The 24,883-nt window shown below is 37.8% G+C and overlaps 2 protein-coding genes across 2 annotated transcripts; one reads left to right on the top strand and one right to left on the bottom strand.

Moving 5' to 3' along the window:
- Positions 1-951: 951 nt before the first annotated feature.
- Positions 952-3,801, bottom strand: LOC149407127 (two pore potassium channel c-like). The gene is made up of 2 exons (XM_089626282.1): positions 2,931-3,801; positions 952-1,589 (listed from the first exon to the last, which is right to left on the bottom strand). Exons 1-2 carry the CDS (start codon positions 3,794-3,796, stop codon positions 1,448-1,450), a joined length of 1,008 nt encoding a protein of 335 aa, XP_089482408.1. The 5' UTR covers positions 3,797-3,801; the 3' UTR covers positions 952-1,447.
- Positions 3,802-7,557: 3,756 nt separating this feature from the next.
- Positions 7,558-9,737, top strand: LOC149407126 (uncharacterized). Its single transcript, XM_089618795.1, has 4 exons — positions 7,558-7,779; positions 7,926-8,428; positions 8,527-8,907; positions 9,002-9,737. Exons 1-4 carry the CDS (start codon positions 7,558-7,560, stop codon positions 9,735-9,737), a joined length of 1,842 nt encoding a protein of 613 aa, XP_089474921.1.
- The last annotated feature ends 15,146 nt before the right edge of the window (positions 9,738-24,883 follow it).

The following is a 24,883-nucleotide window of genomic DNA, read 5'->3' as shown; positions in this document are numbered from 1 at the left end:
TCAATTTAAATTAAATCATCTTCAAACTAAATTATTCTAACAAACTCCCCCCCCCCCCCCCCCCCCCCCCAATGAAATTGAATAATGTCCATAAGTGGATAAAACTCGACTTGATATGGTGATAGCTTCTACGATTAATATAAAATAGGTAGATAAAGCTTTTGAACCTTCTCTCGTGAAAATATGTCATATTTACTAACTACTCAGTAGACATGATGTCTTTGAACTATTAGTCGTTTTGTATAAACGATAAACATATCTCCAACATATATCTTTCAAAACACATATTCTCTTCTCATGGTAATATTAATTTCGGCCCTGAACATTCGCGTGGTTTTGCAAAAGTTTCTAAAGAGCTAAGTCCAATTAATTCTCTTTCGTAGTGGCCCCACTTCTCTCTCAATAAGTGATTCTTTACATAAGTAATCCCGCATTACTCATTAAGAATCTCAAAAGATCCGTTGAAACATAATCATTACTTAATTATGAACCTAGTACGAGTATCACCGTTTTATCATAAAAATAGGACCGGGAGTTTCCCCCACAATGACCTCACTTTATTTTGACAATTTGATTCATTTGAACCAAGATCTTGAGATATCCAATCAGCATAGACTCTATATTACATAGGCCCCGACAAACTGTTTGTAGAGACAATAAATGAAACATAAGATAAGGGATAAGAAGAATAAGCAAAGTCGGAAAGTTTATTAGAATTTCAAACACGACTGGACTGACGCATGGGAGGATATCATCCGCAATCTCAAGAGACAATTGAGTGGCCGTATGATTCAAGGCTAGAGAGGTGTCTCTCTCAAGAACCATAGTATCATAATCTGTGGGTGGAGTCTCGTCGGTGCCGTGATCGAAAGGATCAATACGAATGGGATATGATTGTGTCATGTGATGTGTATAATCAACAATAGAGATGTCTTGAAAACACGACATGAAGAGAGACATACATTTTTTTACTAACCGGATGAAAACAACGATTTCGCTTTTGACCAATTTCATACAAAAAAGAAACACAAGACAGACTTTGGAGATAATTTTGTACGCTCAAAACGAGGTTGGAGAACAAATCATGTACACTCAAAGACAACTAACCTTGAATAATTAAGGTTTTTTCCATTCAGATTTTCAAGATGAGACAAATTTGAGTCGTGAGAGGTCAGAATTCTACTGATGACATGAGTAGCCGTAAGAAGGGATCCTCCCTAAAAAAACATTAGAAATTTCGGCTAAAAACAAAAATGAGCGAGATGTTTCAACAAGCTCGACGGTATTTCCTTTTAATAATACAATTTTTCTAAGGAGTATCATATGAGGTTTGACGTAGTGTCTCGGAAGCGATAAATTGTAGTATCATAATGATACAAATTTGCAAAGCATATCAGAAGTTTTGTAGCATCATTAATGTTCAAATGAAGAGAGTTGGACTTTTGGTTCACGTCTCCAATAAATCTGCAAGAGTGATTTTTCCACAATTGTTATGCTCTAATGAGTCAAATTGTGTGCAAATCTGTAGTACGTCTTTCTCCGACACCTTTCCCATCTCTCTAAGCTTGTATATCACAAACTCCGATTTGCTGTACACACCGCATCACAACAAGCACTTTCACAAATTATATTATAAAAAATAAAATAAAATAAAAACAGACTAGCATAGCATTCTAAGGCAGATATTAACTTACCGCTTATCTTTCGTGTATACCGTGATAAGTGTCGAAAGTTTTCCACGATTTATTATATAAATAAATTAATTAATATGAATAAAATATTTGCGGAATTTTTGAAATTTGATAAAATAGTTGTGGTATTTGTAGAAATTGTTTGCGATATTGCAGTATTTGTAGAATATTTTTGGTATTTATGGAATTTTCGAAAAATGTAAACATTGGCGGAATATACTCGAAATCCTACCGTTAGCCTGCTGAATGCGGAATTCCGCTCGGAATCCGCGGTACAATTTGAAACTCTGTTCTATGGACATCTATGATTTTTTTTTTCTTTTACCTAAAACTTTATTGGAAAAAAACTAATAACTTAATATTTAAAATACGGTACAAAAGGATTATATACTATCATATAATTTTTTTTAGTAAATGTTATTAAGGTAAATTATAAAATAAATATACATTTGATGTTAAACGTCAAATGCACATTGCACACGACAACACTAAATTTAGCGCGCCACATTGTACATTGCACAAGATTGCTTAGGCAATTGATAAACTTTATATATGCGTTTGTTTGGTACGGGTAATCTTGATTACCTAGGCAATTGATAAACTTTATATATGCGTTTGTTTGGTACGGGTAATCTTGATTACCTAAGGAAAATTGAACAAAATAGTCATTTGAAACTAATTGATTAATAAAATGGTCAAAGTTTTAAATTTTCAGCGAAATAGTTAAAATTACGCAATCAAATATTTTTTGACATCAAGATTAAATTTTTTGACAATTATTATAAGTAATTTACCACTTTCAAAAATATTAATTTTATGATTAATTTTGTTTTTGAAATCTGATGACGGCATATTTTAACTATTCTTCTAATTTTAGACAAATTTTGAATAGTTTACAAATTTTTAATTTTAAATCGACTATTTAGCCAAATCACCTATTACTTAGTCATCTCATAATAATTTTTGACAGTCATTAAAATTTTAGAACATTATAATTTAAGTATTTGATAAAAAATATTGAAATTGGATATCAAGCATATTTTAACTATTTCACTACTTATACAAACTTCGACTATTTTCAGTCAGCTATTCAGCTAAAACACCCTTCTTAATTACCAACTTTCAATCACTGGTAATCACCGAAGATTGAAAAAAAAAAATCATCGATTAATCAATTTCTTAACCTTCGTTGCTTATATTTCAAATAACCAACAGCGACCTTGGACGTAGCTATCGTACCTGATGGAGCCATCGTTGTCGAGATCGGCGGCGACGAGGTCACATAGAGTGACCTTCTTCTTCAGTACCCACGTGGCAGTCCTCCGGTTCCTCTTGTCGATCCTAAGCTCGGCAAAGTACAGAAACGCCCTCGCCACCGCGAGCGTGCTCACCGGCAGCCACACCGCCGCGAAAACCCTCCCTCCCGCGGTGGCGAACGCAAAATCCCCGTACCCGACGGTGGTCACGGACGTCACCGACAAGTACACACTGTCGACCCACCCGAGTCCCTCGAGAAGCCTCGCCGCCGCCGTCCCTGCCGCCACGCAGCCGGCGACCACCGTGCACCCGGTCACTACCTTGGTCCGGATTCGGACCCGCCCTTTCTCGCGGTCGACCATCACGCGGGCCCCGAGACCGAGCAAAGCCGCCTCCTGCCGGTCGCAGACGTGGAGGACCAGCCCGTCGAGGGCGGCCCCGACGAAGCCGAACCCGACCAAGATGAACCCGCACGCGAACAGCTTGGTCGCGGCCGAGTCGGGGACGATGTCACCATACCCGATCGTGCAGAGAGTCACCACGGTGTAGTAGAGCGAGTCGATTATCGGGTTTGTGGTGGTTTCGTCTTTGTAGCCGTTGGGGATTGTTAGGAAGGCGGCGACTCCGGCGGAGATGTATAGAGCCACTCCGAGGATGGCTCGCCGGACTTGGACTTTGCTTGTGGCGGTGGGCTGCTCGGCGGGGTCGAAGGGGTTCGAGTCGAGGCTTTGTGAGGCCGAGCCGGCGAAGAGCGAGGGGGCGGAGTGGGACCGGCGTTGCCGCTTGAGGGCCACGATGAGGGCCGCGTAGGTTTCGGGTTTTGGGGAGAGAAGAGGGTTCTCGTCCATGTCTGAAGAACTGCATTGCGGTGGTTTGTTGGGTCTATGAGAAGAGAAAATGTAGAAATCTATCTACCGGTCAAAAAATGGAAATGGAAATGGAAAGAGGGAGTGTGTGAGTTTGGTTTTGATAGGTAAGTTTTGGTGATCAACAATATTTTTATTGTAGTTTTATTTTCTTTTCTATTCCCACATCACCTACGAGTCAAAAAGATAGTTGGCTTATGTCAATATATCAGCCACAGAATCACCCCAAAAATACTTGATACCTAAGTGTGTTTTATATATTTATGCCAATAAAGTTCAAGAAATTGTCTTTATTGATCAGTACTAATAAGCAATACTCGGACATGTAAATAAACAGTGTCAGTTATAAATACAAAAATAATTAAATATACAAAGTATATATATTCCGATTATAGAAATATTTAAGTTGAGTCTACTTTGAATTGTTTGTAATATGTTCTTTGAAAATTACCTGCATACGTAGTGCTCAATCTTGGTTTTTCTTCACTTCATGATTAGCCAGTTTTACATTGATGAAGCTGCAATCAAACTTCTTTCTGAAAACCATTAATGCAAGATTGATCTTAATTCTTCGAGAAGTTGTATGATCGGCAGACGCTTTAAATGCTTTACTCTATTGTTCATTGACTCTACTAAGTTGTTGGTTTGGATGTTGTAACGACCTCTTGGATAGCAGTATCGAGCTTACTTTCTTGGGTCTGCTTCTCTTAGATACTTGAACATTTTGTGATCAATTGCATTTATCTCTGCCATAGACTGTTCACCCCGTGGTAGAGTTTAACCACCCCGTGGTTCCTATGCCGCCGCGCTTCCCGGTCCTTGTTCATAGGCATGACCAGTTGTTTCTATTAATGTTGCCTGTTCATCTCTAGAGTAGGTGTAAACAGCTACTTTATAAGCCTCCATAAGACCAGCACTTCTGAACCTCATCTTCAAATTCTGCTTCAAATGGTACGAGCAAATTCCATGTTCTGCCTCTGGAAATATTATTCTTAGAGAAAACGACGGCATAAATACCTGATGTTTGGGGGTTGTTGCACTTATATACTTAATGTCTAAAAGTCGCGGGATAAATACTTAATGTTGATTTTTTGTATCTCCGTCACTACCAGACTGTTAACTTTGGATGTCAATGCCACATGTCAAAATATGGTAATTTTGATAATTAAAAATAAATAATTAATCTATATTATTATTTTAATATATTAAAAAATAAATAATTAATCTATATTATTATTTTAATATATTAAAAAATTCAAAAAATCCATTCTCTACGACACACAAACGGATTAAATTTTTACTCAACCGAAAGACATTACTAAAATAAAATTTTATTTTAAAATATTATTTTGGTTTTTAGTTCGGAATGATAAGAGTTAATTGAGTGCCAATTTTTTTAATATAATTTTAAATTTTTCAAATTTTTTTAATTAACTATACACATATTAACTTAAATTTGTACCCAAATCTCTGGATCCGTCAGTACTCATGGACCAATATAATTTTTTTAAAAAAAATTACGTATTTCAAAGAAAATTAGATTAATTCTAAAATATTTAATAATGTCTTTCGGTTGAGTAAAAAATTAATCAATTTGTGTGTGTGTAGAGAGAAAATGGATTTTTTTGAATTTTTTAATATATTAAAATAATAATATAGATTGATTATTTATTTTTTAATTATTAAAATTATTAGATTTTGACATGTGTCATTGACATCCAAAGTTAACAGTTTGGTAGTGACGGAGATACAAAAATTCAACATTAAGTATTTATCCCGCGATTTTTAGACAATAGATATATAAGTGTAACAACTCGCAAACATCAAGTATTTATGCCGCCATTTTCTCTTATTCTTATGGCATTCTCTATGCTTTTGTGCCTGTCGGATACTATTACCAACTGTCCCCTATGATGAAAAGTATGCTTGATTTTATCGAAAAATCAGCAATATGAATCGTCATTCTCCGAGTCCCCTATTCCAAATGCTAAAGGGAAAACTTGATTGTTTTCATCCTTTGCGCATGCTGTATCACTTGGAGTGTAGTGGTGAAAATTGATAAATGCTGCTATTTGGAGCACCAACTATGAAAATAAAAGTGCTTTACAAGTGATGCAAGGGAAAAAAAGTATTTTGTCGTGTAGTGGAAAGATTTTTTCTCTCCGTACAAGTGCTCTTCTTGAGTTTCTAAAGTGGGTTTTGGTTTGTTTCAGAGGAAGTTTTTAGTTAGGGTATTGGGAAACAGGAGTGCGATTTCAATGAGATTAAACACAGGGGAGTATGATGGAAAATTTTCTAGACTTGGATGATGAAGTAGTTCAAACGTCGTCTTTTTTGGCAAAAAAACTGGTGATTTCGGAGAGAGTGGACGCTGATGGTGAGACGGCAGAGCCTTTTTTCCTCGCTGGAAAAATTCTGTCAAGCTTCCCGTTCAGTGCTAGACGTGTTAAGGAGGTTTTCACCATGGTTTGGAGGTGCAAAAAACCTTGGATGGTAAAGGAGCTGGAACCTGGTTTACTCCAGTTTCGCTTTGAAGATAGTGATGACATGAGACGCATTCTTGGTGGTAGACCTTGGACGCTGAAAGGGTTTCAATTGATCCTGAAACAATGGCCGGCTCAGCTGTTGGCGGGCGAGCTAGATTTCTCTACGTCTCCGTTCTGGGTTCGTCTTTGTGGGTTACCGCCGGGGTATCACAACATAGCGAGCGCTAGAGAGTTGGCCACAATGATGGGTGTGTTCCTTGGCTATTCGGGACGGCCGGGGAATGATCTGAAGATGCGTGTAGAAGTTAATGTGGAGAAGTCTCTGTTTGCCGGGTTCTTCCTTGACCGAGAAAATCTTCCACCATTATGGGTTCAATGCAAGTTTGAAAATCTTGGGAAAATTTGTGATAAATGTGGAGTTTTGGGTCATGGCCCAGATGAGTGTTCAAAAAGGAAGTGGGCAGTTGTTCAAGCTATTCACTCTCCGACGGTGAAGATGTATGGTAAATGGATTCATGAAGATTCGGCAATCCATTCCTGTTTCGTTGGGCTGGAAATGTTCATCGGGAAAGGAAAATTTCCAGAGGCGGTCGAGTGGCTGAGTATTCCTGAAAACGGGGGGTTCATTCCGAAAGATCTGGTTCTTTCTTGGTTGGGATCTTCGGCGTGTTTTCCGAGCGGAGTTGGTACGCCTAAAAGAGTGGGTCAGAAGAGCAGTGTGACGTCAAATCATCAGCATGGCAGTGGAGAGGCCATTGGACTTTTATGTGACAACCCTTCTCCCTCAGAGCAAATGATCAGTACGCAGCGTATTTTACTGGAAGACAATGAGGCTGATACGGAGAAGTTGGTAGGTGGTGGTTCAAAAAGTGGGGATGGGACAGAGGAATGTGGGCCCGCGGGAGAGGACAGTTCCAAAAGAGTTGCTGAAGGGGAAAACGTGAAAAAAAGTGGTGTTACTGGTTTTGGGCCTAGGGTTTCAAAAGCCCAAGTCAGTGTAAAAAAAACCCGTGGAAACTTTGTTGTCTCTGACCAAAAGCCCAAAGTAAAGAAAGATGGGCCGGTGGCTCTAGAGGTGGCAGATGTGCTTTCTCAGGAGGATCTGGATTTTCTTGATAATTTGGCCAGTCCTATTGTTGAAAGCTCTAAGGTGAAGAGGAAAAGAGGGTTAGCTCGAGTGATGGGGTGTTAGTCAAATCTTCAAACAAGCGAAGAATTGAAGAAAGTGGGAAGGAAGTTGAGTTTTCCAGCCTTCAGATGTCACATGATGGGGAGGATATTGCTACTCTTGCCTCCAAATTCAAGTTGGCTTTTGAGTATGGTCCTGGTGATAGAGAAGGCAAGCCAAACCGTTTTGGGAAATTCAGGAAAACAGGAGGTAATAATTCCGTACAGTCCAAGAAAGAGGGAAAATTGAAGAATCCTAAGGGATTGATAGTAGAGGTTGGTTCTAATGTTGCGAGCTTCAAGACTGAGGAGGTGGGTCATCCCATGCCCCCACCCCCCCAATGTTAGTCCTCTCTTGGAATTGTCGAGGTCTCAATAGAGTCTCGGCGGGTGGAGGGGTCCTTCGGGGACTCTTGAGAGAGTGTAATCCGGATATGGTTTTTTTTATGGAAACAAAGATGGGGGAAGTGAAGATGGATAGGCTCCGAGAGAGTTATGGTTTTTGGGGAGGGGTGTCGTTTCCGGCGTGTGGAACAGCCGGGGGTGTGTGTTTGTGGTGGAGGCGTGATGTTCGTTTAGATGCGTGGAAAGTGTCGAAAAATATGATTTGGGCTATTGTTAGAGGGGATGCGAGAGAAGATGATTGGGATTTTTTTGGAGTCTATGGGCCCCCTTATGAGAGGGATCAACAAAGTTTTTGGGATTCCTTGCTCGAGTGCACTATTCGGGTGAGAAGGCCTTGGGTGGTGGTTGGGGACCTTAACCAAATTTGCAACCCTAGTGAAAAATTGGGAGGAGCTAAGGTGTCTTGGAGGAAGTGTGGCCTTTTGAGAAACTTCTTCGACAAATCCGGGGGTGTGGACATCGGGGCCTTTCGAGGTCGTTTCACTTGGTGTAATGGCAGGAAGAAAGGTGATAGGGTGAGGGAAAAGCTAGATCGTGTGATTGCGTGTCCGAATTGGTTATGTAAATTTGGCAATGTCGGTGTCAAGCTTCTTTCCGCCGTGGACTCGGATCATGCCCCGGTTTTATTGGATTGTTTTCTCCTAGATGAGAAAGGAAGAAGGCCTTTCCGGTTTTTGAAGCTTGGGCGGAGGATCCAAGATGCAGGGAGATTGTGGAGAAAGCTTGGATTAAAGATGGGATTTCCTTTATGGCTAAGTCAAAGGTTGTTGGGAGAGACCTTAGTGCTTGGCAAGTGAACCATTGGAGAGGCACTCTAAACCGGATAAAAAAGCTTGAGGATGAGTTTGCAGGGCTTCAATCCGGGGGCTTCTCTTCGAATAGTATTGCTAGAGAAGAGGCTCTCAAAGTGGAAATTTCCGCGTTGAAACTTGTGGAGGAGAGGGTTTGGCGCCAAAAGTCCCGAGAAGTTTGGCTTAAAGATGGTGACGCAAATACCCGGTTCTTTCACACGGCGTCAGTCATTAGAAGGAAGTTGTATGAAGCTTGAAGATGGGAGTTGGATCGATTCTAGGTCTAGGATTGGGAGGCACTTGGAAGATAAATTTTCTGAGCTCTTTCGGTCATCTAGCCCTTCATTTCCAGATGATCTTGAGGGCCTCATTGATCCCGTATTGAGTGAGGCAGATAATGTTGAGATTGCTAGAATTCCCACTGCCGATGAGATTAAAGGAACGGTTTGGGATAGGCATGAGCTCAAGGCTCCCGGTCCGGATGGTCTTCAAGGTATTTTTTACAAGAAGTTTTGGAGTGTGGTGGGTCCTTCCCTAGTTGAATGCATTCAGCGATTTTTTGGCTCGAGGAAGTTGGAGGCTAATATGAGTTATGCTCACGTGGTTCTCATTCCCAAGTCCGAGGGGGTAGACACTTTCGAGAAGTTTAGGCCGATTAGCCTTTGTAACTTTAGTTTCAAGGTTATTACACGTATAATCTCGGCTAGAGTGAGGAGGCATTTGGAGTCCATGATATCTCCTTTTCAATCGGCATTCGTGCCGGGGAGATGGATCGCGGAAAATACTATTATTGCTCGGGAAGTGATGGATAAGTTGAAAAAGAAGAAAGGAATGGGTGGGCTGTTAGGAATAAAGATTGATATGAAGAAGGCTTATGATAGGATGGAATGGTGTTTTATCTTTAAAGTGCTAGAGTGTTTTGGTTTCTCCAAGGAGGTGATTGAGCTTGTGGAACAGTGTGTGGGGTCGGCGTCGAGCTCGATTCTTCTCAATGGGAGCCCCCTCTCCGGCCTCTCAAACTTGAGCGGGGCCTTCGCCAAGGGGATCCTTTGTCGCTTTATCTCTTTATCCTAGCGTCCGAAGTTCTTAGTCGCTTGCTTTGTCGAGAAGAGAGGTTGGGTATTTTCCACGGGATCAAGATCGGGAGAAGAGTCTCCTCGATTTCGCACTTGATGTTCGCCGACGACACCGTTCTTTTTTCTCGGGCGAATGCAGTGGAAGTAGAAGCTGTTTGGAAGTGCATTGAAAAGTATCAAGCTTGGTCCGGGCAAGAGGTTAATCGCCAAAAGTCGGGGATTCTATTCTCAAAGAATTGCTCGGAAGATTTGAAGAGTTCTTTGAAGGCTCGGCTTGAGATGGAGGAGTGTAATGATGGCTTGGTTTATCTTGGGAACCCGTTGTGCTTGGGTAAAAATCGGAGTGCCGCTTTTGACTTCCTGAGAAAGAAAGTTCATGGGAGGCTTGAGGGGTGGATGGCAAAGTCGATGTCAAAGGCCGGGCGTACCACGATGGTAAAGTCTGTGATTCAAAATATCCCTACGTACTCGATGACTACTTTCAAGCTCCCAATTACCTTTTGTCGGAGTCTTGATAAGATGACAAGGAAGTTTTGGTGGAGTGGAAAATGTGGTCAAGGTAATTTTTTGGCGCTTCGGAGGTGGGATAGATTGTGTCAACCCAAGAATTGTGGTGGTCTTGGGTTTCGGAAATTTGAAGATTCTAATTTGGCGCTTTTGGCCAAGCTTGGTTGGAAGGTGGCTACGGACCCCAATGCGATGTGGGTGAATCTTCTTAGGCAGAAATATTGTGGTATTGACAGCTTCTTCTCGGTGGAGCCTAAGAAGAGTGATTCGAGTGGTTGGAAAGATGTTTTGGGAACAAGGAATTTTATAAAGGAGTCGGCGGTTTTTCTGGTTGGGAACGGGAAAGGCGTGAGAATATTTGATGATTTCTGGTGTTTTGATGACAGATTGGTCCGGCAAAAAGTAGGTACCGTGGGGGGTCCTGCGCTTGTTAGTGAGCTTTTGCTCCCGGGTGTTTGCCGGTGGAACGAGGTTTTGGTGAGACGATGGTGTGATGAGGAAGATGCTGAGGTGGTTCTTAGAACGAGAATCATGTTGGGGGATAGGAAAGATAAGCTTATTTGGAAGCCTAATGAGTTGGGGAATTTTTCTGTCAAGTCTGCGGCGAGATGGCTGTCTCGTGGTGGTTTTGATCCAAAGGACAAGTGGTGGAATACTTTGTGGGCGTTACAGATTCATGAGAGAAGTAAGTTTTTTCTGTGGCGTGTGGCCACTAATTGTCTTCCGACGGGTGTTGTTTTGGCTAGACGTGGGCTCGTTTATAGCGAGTTATGCACGCTGTGTAATATGGTTCCGGAGAATGTGGTGCATTTGCTTTTTCGTTGTCCTGCGTCCAGAAGTTTATGGTTCTCTGAGGTTTATGGTACGAGCTGGGATGGGCCGGTTTTAGAGAATGGTTTTGATGTTGTCCGCCTAATTCTGGAGATCAACGAAGACTGGAATCAGCGGGGGAGAGAAGCAGATGAGTTCGTCATCAATTCTTGTACGGTGATGGAGGAAACATGGGCCTGGAGAAATTCAAAGGTGTTCAAACAGGACGAGGTGGGCTGTGATCTGATTCTTCGGCGCATTAGAGGGGTGGTTGCGGAGCGGAGCAACGCGTGGCGGTGTCGTGGAGTCAATATGGCGGGGTCGGAGTGTTCCCCTCGCAGGAGTAGTGTGGCTCCTCATGTCACTCTGGCGGATTCTGTCAAAATCTCAGTCGACGCTGCTTTCCGGGATGGCGGAGCTGCGGTGAGTGTGGTGGCGTGGTCTGTTTCCGGTATCAAGTGGATTTGGCGTGCCAGAGTCGATGCCTATTCGGCAACGGAGGCGGAGCTTCAAGGAGTTCATCTGGCGGTTTTAGTGGCGAAACTCAAAAACATCAAGAAAGTGTGTATTGTTGGGGATAATTGGAATGTTATGAATAGCTTAAGCAAACAGCGTAGTCAGCTTAGTTGGAGAGTTTTTCCTTTATTTTCTAATGTCCTTCAGTTAATCTCTGATTTTGATAGCCTTAGTTTTGGCTGGATTAATAGGAACTCCAACATTACAGCTCATTTAGTGTGTCAATGGGCTTTAATCTCTGGAGTTTCGGGATATTGTAACGTGGGGGAGGTCCCGGCCCTTGTCCGGGACAGTTCCGGTTTTGGCTCTCTGCCGGTTTGAGGTTAATGCAGTATCAGATTTACAAAAAAAAAAAAAAAAAAAAAAAAACTATGAAAATACTATTACAAATCGTTTTTTAGCCTTTGAAAAGACAATTATACTGTTTACTTGATAAAATCATCTAAGATTTTCCTCTATAGATCTTCACTACCTCTATGGAATAATTTTTCAAGTTGTGTTTACAATTTTTCAAGTTGTGTTCAACCTCTTGGACAAGTTTCGCTCTTCCTTTAGAGATTTATATGTTTTTTTTTGTTAACATTATTATGTTGGATGTTTGGGAAGGAAAAAAAATGTTTTGTTTGTAAAAAAATCTCCATAATTTCAAACTTTTTAGTATAAATTTTGAACTTTTCTTTAATTTTCAAAAAATTTTGGAATATGTAATTTTTTTTTATAACATTTTTAACAAAATCTAATGGAGATTTTTTTTATGTGTCTAATGGACACTTTTATACTGCATAAAAAAAATGCCCAAACATTTTCAAGATTATAAAAAAAAAAAAAAAAAAAACCTGAAAATTTCCAAATTCATGTTAAAAAATGAGAAAAATTAAATGTTCAATAATATTAATCATAAAAGTTTGAAATACATGCAAATTTGTCGGATATTGAAACTCATAAAAAAAAAAAAGTTCGAAATTCTTGAGAGTTTTTTAGGAACAAAACCCTTTATCCCGAAAACTCAACAAAAAATTGTTCAACTACAAACAAGCATACAGAGGTGAACGACGAACGAAGGACACGAGAGCACGAAGTAATTAGTTTATGATTTGGGTGAACATTAAATTTTGGGGTGAGGGTTAGATTTTTTTTCGAACTGATAAGCATAAAGTATAATATGAGTCTGGATTGTTTGAATCTGGGTTTTGGAGGTCATGGTTAGTTATGTTCATTCAAATTTTGGAGGTTCTATATCAATTTGAACGGGTAACCATGAGGTATATTGATTTTATACTATTTTTTTTTCTTTTTTCGTAAAACACAAGTTTGTACCATAGTATAAAAGGGAAAGGATTCATTAAGGGTAAAATGAGGACTTCATCTTTTAATTATAAAATAATTAAACGACTTTCAAGGATTAAGAGTGGGTTTTAATAGTTTAAGGTAATTGTTAAACCGTTTTTTTTTTATTTAACATTTGTTGACACGTGGTGTGCTTGAAATAGTCACGTGTCTAGTCTTGGATGAGCCCAAAATCGCTTTTCAAGATTCCAAATGGCTCAAGGAAATTTAGGTCAAGGCCCAAAACATCCAAGAGCTTTAGAGGAATCTTTGAATCGTGTCTAACACGTCCAAGAACTTCAGAAGATTCTTGAATCGTGTAGCGGGTCGATGAGATTTTCCTCTTACTAAGTGAAGAGCATGAGAATTGATTTCTCAAGCTCTTGGACTCATTTAGAGAGAGAAATGTAATTTGGCTTGGTTAGCCTTGGTTTTTGAGAGGAAGTGTTTCAGAGAGTAAATATTTCCTCTTCCAATCTAGAGATAATGGAAGTGAATTTTTTCTCTTTTTGCGTTTTTATTGGCGAGTGGTGTGATTTTTCTCTTTGTTTATTTTGGATCTCAAATGTTGTTTTTGAGAAGAATCTAGAGAGAGAAGTGGGAGAAATATTTGGCATGAGTTTGCCTAGCTTTTTGTTTCTTGAGAGAAAATGGTGAAATAAGTGGGGTATTTATAGAGTTTTGAAGTGGTGAGGAGGGTTTTGAGTGATTTGGTGGGGCACAGCCGAATTTTGGGTGTTTTTATGCTCTTGGGCGAGCAAAAACGCTCTTGGACGGATATAAATAAACTTGGCCGGATGATGTCATCAAGCAATGGGCAGATGACATCATCATGTGGTAATAAGATTGGCAGGAAGGAAAGCAGGGTGTGTGGAGCGTTGCGTGGCAGGAGAGAGAGTGAGCTGGGCGGATGACGTGGCGCATGCAAAACAGTAATTTTAAGGTTCAAAGTTGATATTAATAGTGATGCTAAGGATGAGTTCTGTTTTTTAAAAATCAAGGGAGAAACTTGTCTCTCTATTAAACTCTGGAATACATATGATATTTTTCTTAGTTATATGAATCAATAGTTGATTTATCTCTGTGTCGAACATTGTAGATGCTTCTACTTGTTTGCTCAATTTCTTTATCTTTCTTAGACTGATAACTTAGCCTTCCAAGAAGTTTTTTAGAGAGAGTCGTTTTTTTCATGAATCACTTATTTATGAGATTTGTAACTAACTAGGCCACTTTAAACATGTAATTTTGGATCTAGCCTATGTTTGACAAATCCTTATTTATAGTTATTTTTCAAATCTTAAAATCAAAGTAAAATAAGATATTCACTTAAATGTTTTGTTTTTATTTTGATCTACATAATAAATCAGAAACATAATTATTATATTTTATAAGTTTTAATAAAATAAAATATTAACTACTTCGATTTAAATCTATAAGTTAATATTTAACTTTATTGAAATATAATATTTTAACTACCAAATTAAATTTGTAGAATACCTTTTATAATGACAGTATTTGACAGAGCTTATTAATGTTGGTTTTAGCTTCTTTTTTTTTTTTTAAGTTTAACCGTTTTAAAGTGTTTCGTAAAACAGATTTTATTAAAAGTTGTAAAAGTGCTTTTGAAAAACTTGAATTCGTAGTTTTTTGAGAAACCGTTTTTTTTTCACTTTTAACACAATCACTTATATATCCTCGTTCATAAATTGATATAAAAAAAACTAAAATACACGTATTTATATTTGTACCGAGTCGTAGCTCCGTATACGATCACAGAAAATACAAGTCGCAGCTCCTAAACTATTTGCTATAATTTCTCTAACAAAATATATCTTTTCAACAAATTAAAATATGCATATTTATTGTACAAATATCACACTCCAAGAAAACAGCAACGACAATAAGAACGACAAATCCATAGTTTAAATGTTTGTCACAAAAAGATTTATATTAAAAATAAAATAATTTTTTGTTGTCATAGGGTTATTGGGTCTTGTGGATTGATTTTAGCGGTGGATTGCTAGCCATGTTGATCGGTAGAGGTTTGTTGATAGCATCACAAACCATTGCGGGAGGTGACCGATCATGGTTGTCGACCATTAGGTGTCTTTGAGAGGGCACTTGCAATTGTTGGTCGATCTTCGTCTTCAAGAGGACAGCCTTTGTCTTCGAGAGGCCGTAGATGTTCAACACCTTGCATATTTCTTGGCGAAGAAGAAGAAAATTGTCACGATACGACTTTTCAGACCGTCTTACTCTACTTGTTTTTTAAATTTTAGAAAATTCTTTAGAAAACTTGGAGGAATTTAAAAAAAAACACATCGAATGAAAACAAACTTAAGTTTTAAGAATTTAAAAAAAGGAAACAAAAAATAAAAGAAATATGAAGATTGCATTTCAAACGTTTCATGCGCAACGGAAGATAACTTTGAAACTTCATAACTTTGAAACAATTGAAAATAAAAACTTTAAAATTTATTTCTAAAAGACTTGAGGCGGAAGACTTATTCTGTAAATGAAAAACCATAACCCAACCTTCTCGCTATCGACGCCGCTAGTCCGCCCTGCTCAGTTCTTTGCAAGTTGTTTACCTACAACACAGACGTATATTTTTTTCGAAGAGATGAGATTACGCTTAACGAGAACAATATAAAGCTCACAAAATAAAAAGAGTACTGCAATGCATCAATCGGTTATTATTATTTTAAAACTATTGATGACTTGATCTTTATTTTCTTGATTCTATCAACTTTTTGTTCGGGGGTGCCCCTAGGGTAGTCGTACTTATTTCAGTGTGCACTTTAGAGACGAAGATATAGGGTTGCAAGGTCCCACACTTCTCTCTATCTAATAAACATATTAGGGCATCGGCCCGAGAAATTTCCCCATTTGAGCCTCGGCACGAGAAACTTCTCCTTGATACATTTCGATGCGGTACGACTCCCTTACTTATCTTTATCTTTTCACTTTGAGAATTACGTTACATACATATATAACATGTAAATAAAAACTTTCATTCATATGCTCATACAAAAACATGACTAAATAATAAAACATATACATTCTCAAATCTCCCTTAACATCACATAGTTTACCAGACATAAATCACTACTTTAAATTACATCTAATAAATAGCATCGACACATAACTTGCAAATTATAGCTCACATAAATATCAAACAACAAAAGAACAAACACGCCATCAGATTGTAAAACGCATACTTAAGTATATAAAACTACATATATGACTCATAAATAATATGTTGATCAAATTTTTTGAACTAATATGTGTTGCAGTGAGATCATTCTCACCTCGAAAAATCGATTGGGAGTAAAGGTGTTTGATCGAAGATGGAATTGGAAGCTCTACTTGACTCGAAACCTAATTGGGATAAAATACTATCGGAGATCAGCTAAGAAAATGATTCAAGACATCCTTTAGGTTTTTGAAACTTTAAGAAACAACATTCAATGTAAAATTACTAAAATACCCTTGGCTATTAGGGTTTCGGGGGAAAATTAAAACTCTGTAAAAACTTCTGTAAAACTTTTGTAACTATAAAAAATAATTTTGAGCACTTTTTATAAAGTCATCACAGCCAAAAATATCATTTAAGTATTTCTTAAAAATAGAACAAGTATAAAATCTAACTTTAAAAATTTGTACCAAAACTGGTATGTGCACATATTGTAATATAATAAGAAAATATTATGTATTCTATAAAAATATTTTTTGATTACATTTTTAAATAGAAGACATGTAAAACTAGCGTTTTCAAAAAGAATCAACGCAAAATAATAATTTTTGAATCTACAGTAAACGTTACGAAGTCTGAAAATCGGAATTACGTCAAACCAGCGAATTAGGTCTGTGCACTGATTAGAGAATAATCGGTTAATATTCTGTATTTTATAAAAATTATCCGATTAAGGATTTAGATAGAAGACATTTAAACCTAGCTTTTTAAAAAAGAAACAATGCAAAATAACGATTTTGAAACCACAGTAAGCGTTTTAAGAAACGATTTTTATTGAATCAGAACCAAATAGAAGAAATACATACCTATTTTTTTTCAATGATTGAGTTGCCTAACTAGAGGTACGAATTTCCAAAGAATAAGAAGAATAGAGGAGAGAGAGCAGAGATGAAGCGTGAAAAGAAAAAAGATTAGATCTTTATATATATGACTTGATTAAAGCCTAAAAGCCCAAAACTAATCCAACTACTACTCATAAACCCTATATATATATATATATATATATATATATATATATATATATATATATATATATATATATATATAATTATATATATATATATATATATATCTTTTATATCTTCATTTACAAACATATATATCAAAATATCTAATATATCTCATTTTCTTATATATATTCATGGGAGTGGAATATTAAGTCCACGTTTATCATATATAATTTATTTATAAATATATTTATATATATATATATGTATACTCCTCTTTAATTATATAAATGACATAGAAAACAAAAAACACATCAAATGGTATATAATACAAAAAACAAATCTTAATCTATAAAATTCTTAACGTTCTCTACAATATGTTAAATATCGGGGTTTCAAAAAATTGACATAAATGAGATGTATTTCCCTCTTTAGTGTAGTAGAAGAAGAAGACCATCTCTTTTTTTTTCTTTTTTATTTTTACTGAGTGCGTTTTAGAGAATGAAGAAGTTTTTTTTTTCCTTTTTTTTTGTTAGTGTGAAACATGGGAGGGGAGATAGGAGATTTGTAGGTTACAATGTTGCTTCTTTTTTTCTATTAGATTATCTGACAGGAGTTATTTATTGGAAAAATGACATTTTTAGTTCTTGAACTATGTCGTGTGTAACAAGTTGGTTTTTCGGTGAAAAAATTGTAGGAACGATACATGATGAATGTGAGAAAATCACGTTTGGTCCTTCAGTCTAATTAATCGTCTATTTAGACAGAAATATGCTGACGTGGCTTGATCGATTAGGGGAGTTACCGTTTTGCCCCTGTTTTAATGGTTTCTTCTTCTTTTACATGGCTGTGTAATCCCAAATCGAGAAAATCAAATCCCTCGACAAAACCCTAAAATCCCAAATCGTGTAATTCCATAATCGAGAAGAAATGAAGAAATTTCTTCAGAACTAGGCTTGAAGACAACCACGACAAGCTTGGAGCGTCATCAAATCCTCTTTGTCTTCTTCGTCAAGGAAATCTCACGTAGAGGTCGATGGGTCGAGTGGGCGGTGACGACCTCCGGCGTGTTTCTGCAGCGCTACTGGGGTCGAACGCACATCGTGGACGACTGAAAACCCGGGTCGAAGATTTTGTGGATGCCCCGGGTATAAGGTGAGGTTTTCAATTTAGGGATTTTCAAATTTTTATTCTTTCTTTGTTTGTGAAATTGCCGACTCTTAATATTGTCAAAATTACCAGCATAAAACGAAGCCAGACTGTGGATTTCATGAATGGGTAGACCCTCCAATGTGCGCAAGATCAACAACGATTATTCCCGGACTGTTGAAGAGAATTAATGCGTTTGAGAGGACGAAGTCGGACTTAGTAACTGAAGAACTTCACGACCACCAAAGCTGTGCAGTGAAAGAAAGAATTTTAGAATCGAAAGATCTAAAATAGATTAAGATGTTGGCCATGGTTATATTACTATTTGTGGTTGTACTTTTGTTCAAGTAAATTGTGATGCAGGTTTTGTGATGTTGTCTTTGGTTTAGTAAGAAGTTGTTTTGTAATTGATAATGAACGTGTAATGTTGTCTGTTATTCTTGATTCAAATGCTCAAGTAATGTCAGCTGATTCAAATACTCAAGTAATGACTTAATTTATTTCTCACTTTTAGTAAGTGATATTTTCAGTTGATTAAAGCTATCAATTCTTGGTACAGATTCTTGGAAAAAATGATCGTTAAATCAAAGTACATAATCAACAGACAAAATAAGCCATCAAACAACATAATTTAGAGTCAAAATAAGATGTCAATCTGTTTTAATCATTCATAAACCAACCAAGTACATAAACCATTCATAAACCAAAAGTACAATTTGTTTTAATCAAGTACATAAACCATTCATAAACATCAGTTCATCAAAAGAAACCAAAAGAAACATTAATACAGACATAAACCGTTAATAAACATCGGTTCATCAAAAGAAACCAAACGAAACCTTAATACAGACATAAACAATCTGCAACCCAAAAACTCTCGGCCTCATGAGATATTGTCTTGAATAAACCATCTACTTGAATAAACCTCGCGGCCTCATGAGATCCTGTCTTATGTTGTGACTCCTAAATCTTGGGCTTTTATGTACAATAAAAAGACACATGGAATGAGAACAAAAAAAAATAAGAATATCAAAATTCAGTAGTACCCTCACCCTCAATGGCTGTGTAGCTTGACTCGAAGGCGGTGACAGTCGTGGTGGCTGTGTAGCTTGAGAAGGCTGTGATGGTGGTGGTTGAGGTTGAGAAGGCTGTGATGGTGGTGGCTGAGCTTGAGAAGGCTCTGTCTTATGTTGTGACTCCTAAATCTTGGGATTTTTTGTACAATAAAAAGACACATGGAATGAGAACAAAAAAAAAATAAGAATATCAAAATTCAGTAGTACCCTCACCCTCAATGGCTGTGTAGCTTGACTCGAAGGCGGTGATAGTCGTGGTGGCTGTGTAGCTTGAGAAGGCTGTGATGTTGGTGGTTGAGGTTGAGAAGGCTGTGATGGTGGTGGTTGAGGTTGAGAAGGCTGTGATGATGGTGGCTGAGCTTGAGAAGGCTGTGATGATGGTGGTTGTGAAGCTCTTCCATGCCTCTGTGAAATTGATTACAGAAATGTACATAGTCAATACTAAATCATAATGAATTCAAGTATAATAGCCATTACAGAAATTGATGTACCTTGATTCTTCTTCTCGCCTGAAACATGTTTTCACATTATGGCCCGCTTTCCCACATTTTGAGCACCGTGACATGACATATTTTCTTGTCATCTTTGTACCTCGCTTTGGAACTACCTCATCATGAGAGATTCGCCTAAGCTTCTTTGGTCTTCCGGGTTTGGCTCGGTCCGGTGTCATGGACATAAGGGTCTTTCTTGTTCGTGGTCATTGTTCTAGGGTATTAATAGGACATATCCCTTGAACATATGTTTGTTCGTAACAAGGCTTCTTGTACCACATTGACACATATTTCAAAGGATCGTCGTGTTTGTGACAAATGTAGCTTATAGCATGAGCACACGGTATTCCTACAAATAATAAGTGTTAATCATGTGTTGAACAAAGTCATGAATATGAGTAAGACATATGAGTAGATTAATACCTGAAAGATTCCATCTGTTACATGAGCATGATTGGCATGCTAAATTCACTGCGTACATTGACCCGTACATGTTTGAGACTTGGTAATCGGATCCTTCGGTCCAATATGGTATGTTTTGTGCACTAAGGACCTTATTGTTCTCCAATATCTTGTAAATCCGAGGCCCAATTTCTCCATTCCACTTATCTCCAGCCAATCTCTTTTTGGTGAACCTTTGGAGTAGATACATTCGAATCCGCTCCAACATCGACAAAATTGGTTTATGTCGAGCCATTAGCACTGATCTAGTCCCATTGAAACTCTCACACATATTATTGAGTAAGATGTCGCACTTAGGTCCTGGCCGGAAATGGCTCCTTGCCCAATGTTGAGGGCGTTTTTCAATGAGCCAGTTGTAAGCACTCTCATCTTCGGCCTTGATTAACTCTAATTCAGCCTCAAAGCGTGATGTTGAGTACGCCATAGCAGCGGCCATCATCTTGGTCTTCATAAACTGGCCTTTAAAAACCTGTCATTATAATTCCAACTCTTATAAAATTTCAATCTAAAACATAACTTGAGTCACAACCTAAGTATCAGTCTAAAATTCAAACAAATTGAATATACATGGCATAAACAAAGTCCATGGGATTGAATACAAAAAAAATGATAAAATACATGTCTATAAACAGAATTCAAACACATCAAAAAACAAAAATCCTCTAAATTGAATACAAAAACAGAACAAAAATAAACTCATTTACCTTAGTGAAATTTCCCTGAAGATGGCGGGCACAGTGTCGATGCTCACCTTGAACCGATCCCTCTTCCCATAGGTCATTCAAAGCTTCTTGCAATCCCTTTTGTTTATCCGATATGAAAGTCCAATGGAGTCCATTATTGATCTTCACGTCTTCTTTTAAAAAGTTTAAAAACCAACTCCAAGTAGCTTTTCCTTATGATTCAACAACCGCGTACGCGATAGGGAACATTGAATTGTTCGCATCAATACCTATTGCTGAGAGTAACTGACCGGTGTGGTGACCTTTGATATGGCAGCCATCGACACCGATAACAGGTCGGCAATGAGCGAATCCTAATTTGCAAGCTTGAAAGCAAATGTACATTCTTTTAAACACTGGCTTACCATCAGGACCAGATTCTGCTTCAATTTCAACAGTGGATCCCGGGTTTGACCGCTTCAACTCCGTTGCGTAGTCCCACAATGCCACATACTGCTCTTTATTACAGCCTTCAATGACCTTCGTCGCAAGCCTTTTTGCTCTATACGCCTTCATCTTGTTACATTCAAGGACATAATCCTTTTGAACCCGATTCATGAAGTCCGGGGCGGACCATGATTCACTGTCTTTAAAAGATTGCATATACTTCTTCGCAAGCCATGCCGAGGTAGCAAATCTGTTTTTGTTGACCCTTGGACACGTGTGTTCAACGTTGTATGTTTTCATGATGAAAACACCATTACTAGTCCCCAGGTTTGATGCATAAAAAAACCCATTTGGAGCCTTTGTCATGACACTCGGCTTGTACCCGTCTGTTGTCGTTTTTTTTAAATAAATGTCCTTACCCTGGCGGATAGCATCTTCTTTCACTGCCTCCTTGAAGACTTTCGAGCTATTGAAGGACAATCCTAATTTCAGGGTCACATTACCCATATCAGCTTCCTCTCTAAACTCTTGAAATCGTGGCAATTTCTTCTTCGGGTTTTGCTTGTTCCAGAACTTGTCATCTTCTTTTTCACACTCTTCTTTTGAATCTGTGTAGAACCCTCAAAATTCAGCGTCAATATCGCCTTCACTCTCACTGTCCGGATCAATATCTTCATCGAGAATAGCTTTCCTTTGTCCCTTAGCCCAGCAAAGCCCAAGATCCACTGCTGCCCCATCAACTTGAATGTCCTCCTCGCTCAACTCGAACCCTAACTCAGCCTCACCGGGTTGTTTTGTAGCTTCTTCATCTGTGTCTATACTGTTCACCTCATCATCATTAACCTCATTGTTAGCATCAACCTCAAGCTCTGGCTGTTCTTCTTCCACGGCAGGTATTAGCTCATCACCGGCACGTAATAGCTCATCATTCTCAGTCATGTCAAGTGGGTGAGAACAGAACAAGTGTACCTCCCACTGTGTCTTCAATACCTCAGCCATATCTTCAATCAAGCATTCATCATTTTCAACAAAACTCATCCAATCGCTCGTACCCGACTTCAAGAAATATGTTGGAGCAGATGAATAACCCAGGTCATTCAAAATCCCATTTAATTCAAAGATAGACATCTTGTCTAAATCTGTGAATTCTTGAGGACTTATGCCGCCTCCAACGTATCTGGTTCCATAAGTATCAAATACCATTGACCCACCATGGTGGACTTGTAACGTAAAGCTGTTGACCAACGCATCTGGGTACAATATACAAAATAATCAGAGGACAAAAATCAATCCATTACTTGACAATAATAAACAATAATATTCAATAAACAAAGAATATGCATCAGGGGACAATAAAACACCAGTGGTCCCAGACAAAACAAAGAAAGAATAAACAAACAAGTGGTCTCAGAAAATATCCGACCAAAAACCAGTGGTCCCCGTGGTCCCCAAATAATATCCGACCATAAACAAGTTATTCGCGTGGTCCCAGACAAATCCCGACCAAAAAATATGGCTAAACCCCATTCCAATGACAACAAAAAAAGTGGTCCCCGTGGTTCCCAAAAACCATTTTCAGGTTTCTAAAACTAACCAAAAACTTTTGAATCTTCATTCATTCTCACCGTAACACCCCGACTGCACTGGGGTTGTATTTCGACTCGACGTTGCTCCTGCAGTAAATGCCACCGCCGGCATCTTCGTCGCCGGTGACTTATTCTTCGCCGGTGACTTATTCTTCGCCATTAGGGTTTTCACACCCGCCAAACGTGATTTTTGTTCTCGTTCAATTTGAATATTTTGGGGAAAATGTATCGAATAGGTTCCATTTAATCGGTTGAAATATCAAATTACTTTACTACCCTAATCGATCAATCCACGTCAGCATATTTCTGTCTAAATAGACGATTAATTAGACAGAAGGATCAAACGTGATTTTCTCACATTCACCAGGTATCGATCCTACAGCTTTTTTCGCCGAAGGACCAACTTGTTACACACGACATAGTTCAGGGACTAAAAATGTCATTAATTCTTATTTATTCTTGTGACAACAATCGTCATTAAAAGAATAGTTTTTTCATGACATTTTGTATTTAAACTTTTCATGATATTTATTATCATAATATTAGAATAAATGACTCGTATTAGATAATAATAAAAAAATGCAATCAAATAATCATGCTTTAAAATAATCTTTTTTTTTTGTGTCTCTAGTTCACGAGGCTCATTTAATTGTTGGGCTTAAACTTAATAATAAAAGTGAAAACTACATATAGTAGCGTGTTTTCGTCTTTATTTACAAAAGACGATAGGTAAACATTTTATTACGAAAGCAACGGATTTTAAATATGAATAGTTGTTTTTTTCCTTAATTTTTTTTATTTCCCAGTTGCTCTTAGGTTTTACTCTAGTCATACATTCTTGTCCAATAAACTTAACGTATATAGTATATGATTATCGTATACTGTTAACGTCGTAGAGGAGCATCAAAACCACGATGACGGCGGAGATATTGTATACAATATACTGATAATGTGATTATTATATATTATTAACATACAGTATACAATTAACTTAACGTATACACTATACGATTAACATATATTGTAGATATATAATTTAATCTATTGTATATATTTTATTTAATCACATGCTAGTTATTGTATACAATATACTGATTATGTGATATTGTATATATCATGTTGATAATGTGATTATTGTTTACTGTTAGTGTTGGAGGGAGCGATGTCGGAGTTACGGCGACGACAAATGTATACAATATAATGATAATGTGATTATTGTATACTGTTAGCGTCGGAGAGGAATGCCAGAGTCATGGCGATGGCGGAGATATTGTATGCAATATACTGATAATGTGATTATTATATACTGTTAACATCGGAGCCACGACGACGGTGGAGACGAGCTCCCACAGGCGTTCGAGCTCCGACGTGGCGGCACGGAGCTTGGCGGAGAGTTTGGCGCGCTTTTCGCGTGTCGTAGATCTGGTTTGTATATAATATATGATACCACATGTCGATCTGTCGGGACGTTGGAATCGATCGGCGAGAACGATGAAGAGTATTGGAGCCACGTCGACGGCGGAAAAGACCTCCCATGGGAGTTCGAACTCCGACGTGGCAGCACAAAGCTCAATGCATTTTTACATCTTGTGGATCTGATTTATATACTGAGCGCGTTAAACAAAATTATTTTGGTCCTAAACAAGTAAAACTAGTTGTTTTTGTAAAATAACAATCAAAATCCACAGTTTTTGTAATTTCCCCAAAAATGAAGTCCACGGTAAGAAATATAACCGTATTTTTCTAAAAATAAATGTTTAAAATGGCTAACGAGTATCCTAAATTAAATTTAAAGTTTAAACTTATATTACAATGATTCAAATATTTAAAATATAATTTAATTAATGTTTAGTTAATTTTTTTATATACTATGACACGATGTCTTAATTAGACTATTTATTTTAATTAA

The sequence above is a fragment of the Urtica dioica genome, chromosome 1 (assembly GCF_054948205.1).
Source record: "Urtica dioica subsp. dioica isolate 48M chromosome 1, U.dioica_male_clone48M_v1_H2, whole genome shotgun sequence".
Lineage (NCBI taxonomy): Eukaryota > Viridiplantae > Streptophyta > Magnoliopsida > Rosales > Urticaceae > Urtica > Urtica dioica.
The sequence above is the reverse complement of the archived record's forward strand: the minus strand, read 5'-3'. Positions and strand labels throughout refer to the sequence as shown.

Coding starts and splice junctions, on each gene's coding strand:
- LOC149407127 (XM_089626282.1), bottom strand. CDS start 3,796: ATGGACGAGAACCCTCTTCTCTCCCCAAAACCCGAAACCTACGCGGCC. Junction 1,590..2,930: donor GACAACGATGGCTCCATCAG/GTACGATAGCTA, acceptor CGGTGTGTACAG/CAAATCGGAGTTTGTGATAT.
- LOC149407126 (XM_089618795.1), top strand. CDS start 7,558: ATGTCACATGATGGGGAGGATATTGCTACTCTTGCCTCCAAATTCAAG. Junction 7,780..7,925: donor CGAGCTTCAAGACTGAGGAG/GTGGGTCATCCC, acceptor ATGGAAACAAAG/ATGGGGGAAGTGAAGATGGA. Junction 8,908..9,001: donor TCAGTCATTAGAAGGAAGTT/GTATGAAGCTTG, acceptor TCGGTCATCTAG/CCCTTCATTTCCAGATGATC.